The 4,684-nt window shown below is 56.9% G+C and overlaps 1 protein-coding gene across 1 annotated transcript; it reads left to right on the forward strand.

Annotated features, from left to right (window-relative positions):
• Window positions 1–1,560: 1,560 nt before the first annotated feature.
• LOC113214327 (sodium/hydrogen exchanger 9B2) lies at window positions 1,561–4,359 on the forward strand (the record flags this gene model as incomplete). Its single annotated transcript, XM_052273762.1, is given in 5 exon segments — window positions 1,561–1,734; window positions 2,192–2,298; window positions 2,383–2,547; window positions 2,641–2,784; window positions 2,859–4,359. Coding segments are annotated over 5 exon segments (1,139 nt in total), but the record flags the coding sequence as incomplete, so codon positions are not given.
• Window positions 4,360–4,684: the final 325 nt, after the last annotated feature.

The raw sequence follows: 4,684 nt of genomic DNA on the forward strand, positions 1-4,684 counted from the left end.
GGAGGGGAGGGGGGTCGCTCATGCAATGTCAAACACGCCGGCGACACGCAAAAGAGTAATAATCTTCCGCCGGAAGCCATCCCTTTTTGGCGCGCTCTTTGCTTTCAAATAGCTCTATGCGGCGAGTTGGTATATCCAGCAGATGCTGCGTGAGCGCACCGCACGTCTTCCGCGAGGAAGGAGTTGAGGTGAAAAGCCTGAACCCGCGCGGGTGACTTCACGTCCGAAGTGAAGTCAGTGGCTGAAATCCAAATAAGCGCAGGTGAAGCTCAACACCCACCTCGTCGTCCAGCTGCACCTGACCACCACTGTGTCATCTACGAAACCGACCAAGAAGAACCGATTGGTCACGTTTAAAAATACGTTTATGCTGCACCAAAATCAGGGCAAACCACATAGTCTGAAAATGCGCGTAGGGGCTGACAATAAACAAACAGTCTTTTATCTTACAAAGAGGCTCACGCAGTTGCGATGGTCAGCCCACTCTTCAAAAGAATGTAAGGCGTGAATCAGACAGAGGGCGTCTTTACGAGCCCCTTTATTTTAACCCAGGGTACGACCATAGGGGTTGTGGTGCTCAAATGTGTTCGGAAACTTCTCTGGTCGCACTGCTTCGGTGGGGATAGCGCTATACAGCTGCAGGTGGCTTGCTCTGATTTGACACGCCCATTTCCGTTGTGAATGTGTCCCCACAAATGGACGTGCCAGGGTCGGTATTCATAAGCGCCTGCCACGCGCCGGGTAGGCCAGCCCGCCGGGCATCCGTGTGGAGCCGGCGGCCCACCCGGGCGCGCCCGAGTGCGTGCGAGCGCCCAGCTTCACGCGCCACGCATTTACCTCGGGTGGAGGTTCACAGACTGCACTGCTGAACGGCTTGTGCTGCTGGGTTGCCTACTCGCCGCGGTCAACGACGATAGGCAATATAAACCGCTCGCCAGCAGCAGAGTCGGTTCATTTGCAGCTGCAGTGCTGCGAAAGTGGACGCGGGATGAGTCAGCAGCGACGTGGTGGGTGGCGCGCTTGCGCCCAGTCTGCTCACCAGCAGGACCGCGACGAGTTTCCGGCGGCGGCGGCGGACTGCGCTGCACATTATATATCGTTAGGCCTGCAGCGCGCCGCGCCGCTGCACCGCGGACCACGACCACCTCTCGCTCGCCTGACGTGACGCGCCGGCCCGGTCCGGCTCGGTCCGGCCCCGCCCGATAGCCAGCCCGCGGTATAACGCACACCGTGCGCGTCACACCGCAGTTTCACACCGGACGATGGAGGCGTGAGCACGACGCCCCAAATTGCGCCCTGAATGGGCCCGCCGCGCCCGCCTGGCCCGTGAGCAGCAGCAGCGGCAGATAGCATCTCTGTCTCTCTTTCACCCTGCCGTGCGGTGCGCAGCGCCGCGCCAGCGCTCACATGCACACTCAGACCTTTGGACCCAACTGTCAAAGTTCTCGCTTTGCGGGTTCGAACGGGCGTCCTGGCGCTCCTCCGGCGCGCACGCTGGCCGCTCGCCCGCGCTCGCCGCTACACCTACTAACGCGTGTGTGTTTCCTACTGATTCCAGAGTGACGGTGGCGGCCGTGAGTCCCGCGGTGACGGTGCCCTGCCTGTTCCGGCTGCGCGGCAAGGGCTACGGCACGGCCAAGGGCATCCCCACCCTCATCATCGCCATCTCGGGCATCGATGACGCCGCCTCCGTGGCGGGCTTCGGCATCATCAGCAGCATCATGTTCTCGCACGGTGAGTAGGGCAAGGTGGTGATGAGCTGACGGCGCCCACGAGGAAGGGTGGACAGCGGGGCGGCCAGCAGGACGGCGAACAGCACGGCCAGCAGGATGACCAGCAGGGTGGCCAGCAGGGCGCGGTTGGCGCGGTCAGCTGACTGGAGCGCCACCGGAAGGAAAGGATTGTCCGCCGGGGCGCAAGGCAGATGAACGCCGGCGGCGTGCGCCGGGCACGAGGGTCGTCCTTGCTCGCGGCCGATTGGAGCGCTGTGCCGACCCATCCCGGCAATTGCAATTGGAGTGTCCAAAACGTCCCAATTGTCAGTTGTTTCCAGTACGCAAAACGCGGCGAGGCCAGGCCAGGTCCACCCGCGCCGCGGCGGCGAGCGCCCGGCGCTGCTGGTGGTGTGCTGTGGCGTTATGGCGGTATTTGAACGTCGTTTTCCTAATTGTTTCTGCCGTTTTGTTCGCAGACTCGCTGCTGTACCAGATCGTGCAGGGCCCGCTGTCCGTCGTCATGGGTCTCGGGTTCGGCGTGCTGTGGGGCGTGCTGGCCAAATACGTCCCGGAGCGGAACGACGTAAGACACTACTTTTGTGCCCCTACGCCTCGACGCACTTGTTCACTCACCACTCGCCACTCACGCCCCTCTTTCTCCCCGCAGCCCTTCGTAGTGCCCATGAGGGTCCTCATGCTGTTCGGCGGCGGCCTCATCGCCGTCCTGGGCTCCGAGTCCATCGGGCTGGGCGGCGCAGGGCCGCTCGCTGTCGTCTCCGCCGCCTTCGTCTCGTGCTACTCGTGGACGCAGCAGGGCTGGGAGTTCGAAGAGGTGGGTGTCAACAACTCCTCTTGATTGAAGGACCGGAGAAATTTGTTGTAGTTTATGAATGCACAAAACATGTGCTGTGTTTGTTTGTTCCAGAATCCTGTCGCCACGGCGTTTGAGATTTTCTGGATGGTCTTCGAGCCTATTCTGTTCGGACTGACGGGCACCATGATCAAGATGGATGAGCTGGACCCGCAGAACGTGTGGAAGGTCATCGGGGCCTTGGTTACAGGGTTTGTTGTGAGTACAACAACAGATGATACGTTGTTCAGGTGTACGGGTGGACGGATGATGACTCGTTTGCCTCTTTGCAGATCCGCATCTTGTTCACCATCGTGGTGTCCTGGCGCAGCCGGCTGAACACCAAGGAGAAGGTGTTCGTGTCGCTGTCGCTGATGGCGAAGGCCTCGGTGCAGGCCGCGTTGTGCACTGTGCCGCTGGACCTGATCCGGGAGTCCTCCCAAGAGGGCGAGAACGCCGTGGGTAAGGAGGGCGACCGCGAGCACGCCGAGCTGTTCCTCACCACGTGCGTCATGTCGATCCTGCTCACGGCTCCCTCCATCGCCATCCTGATGACGCTCCTGGGCCCGCGGATGCTCACCAAGACCACGGTGGACCCCGAGTTCCCGGAGAACTGGCGGCGGCACACCCGCCCCTCGCTCAGGGACATCTCCATCATCGACGAGGGCGACGAAGAGGACGACGAGGACAACCTGGGCAAGCTGTCCAGGAGGTCGTCGCGAAGGAGGTCGTCCTCCTCCAAGGACTTGGGGAAGGAGGCGGGTAACCACACGACCACGCCAACGCCCTCCGCCAACTCGACGACGCGCGAGACGTCGCTGACCACCACGTCCGTGCCGTGAGGGGGCTACAGCGCCACCACCTTCTTCATATAAGGCTGATTGTGAGGCCGGGCCGGGCCGTATTCCCTGCCCCTGTCAAACGAGGGGTACCCTCGGAATCAAACTGCTGTCCCCCGGCCGAGCGTCGAGGGTCAGGAAATGTGAATATGCGACCGCGGTGCGAGCGTGGGTGCGGGCGTGGGTGCGGGCGGGCACGAGCGCACAGGCGCGCAGGGCAAGCCTTTCGGGGCGTCGTCGGGACATTGAGTGACCCGTGTACAGTGTGTGAAGTGGCTCTTGCAGAGCATAGTTACCAAGACAGCGCGAGTATATGTTGGTATTACGCGTCATTACGAAAATTCGCCATTCCATAATAATTGTAAAAAGAAAGTCTCCAGCGGTATTATTAAAAGATATTCTAAATTATGTGGTTTTACAAAGCTCAATTGAGACGGGGGTACTATCACAAGGGGGAAAAAAGGGTCGTAGACGTTTAGATGTATTCATAATGAAATGTATATTGAACTCGGGGAACCAGCTCATCGTGCGGGAGTTGCAATCAATAGTCTGTAACGCATTCCAAACCGCAAGGCGAGCCGCCAGGCCTCCGGAGGCGACCTAGTATATGTGCCTTTGAATGTGATAGTACTTAAATTTACTGATATTCTCTGTTTGGAGGGAAAGGGAAAAACTTTACCCATCATATTTGATTAGATCCCAATCCGCTCCAGTTGTTTCACTTTTCTGTATAGCTCATTAACATATCTTCCGAAATGTGATACCACATTGTAAGACAAAGTTGTGATAGATGTTGGTCCATTCCAGAACCAATATGGTGCCAATAAGATGCTCTTTTCCTTTCTAAGCTTTGTATATATTTGTTTTGGTTGTGTTCATGTTGGTCCTTAGATTTTTGTCTAAATGTTTTTTGAAGCTGAGCAGTTCCCTAATTAAATTAACAATCTCTACCGTTTGATTTGGGTCGTTAAAGTTTCCAGCTATTTTATATGTTAAGAATTGAGGCTCTATTGACATACCAGGTGGCTGATTCACGTTGTTCACTTCTCGTCAGGTTTGGAGCGGGGCGAATGAACCACTTGGTATATATCTGTGAGCAATTTAAAGACATGGAGAGTTTGTCAGAGTCACCTACACCAGTGTATAATCCTGTACATTTTGTAAAAGAAGAGTGCAAAATTTACTGTTATAAGAAGTGTGCCTTGAACTATTTTTCTTTAATACTCATTCACTTGAATTTGTCTTTAGTGTTGTAGGAAAGTGTACTCGGAAATATTTTG

Source organism: Frankliniella occidentalis, unplaced genomic scaffold, assembly GCF_000697945.3.
Source record: "Frankliniella occidentalis isolate FOCC.00 unplaced genomic scaffold, Focc_3.1 Scaffold297, whole genome shotgun sequence".
In the NCBI taxonomy this organism is placed as follows: Eukaryota; Metazoa; Arthropoda; class Insecta; order Thysanoptera; family Thripidae; genus Frankliniella; species Frankliniella occidentalis.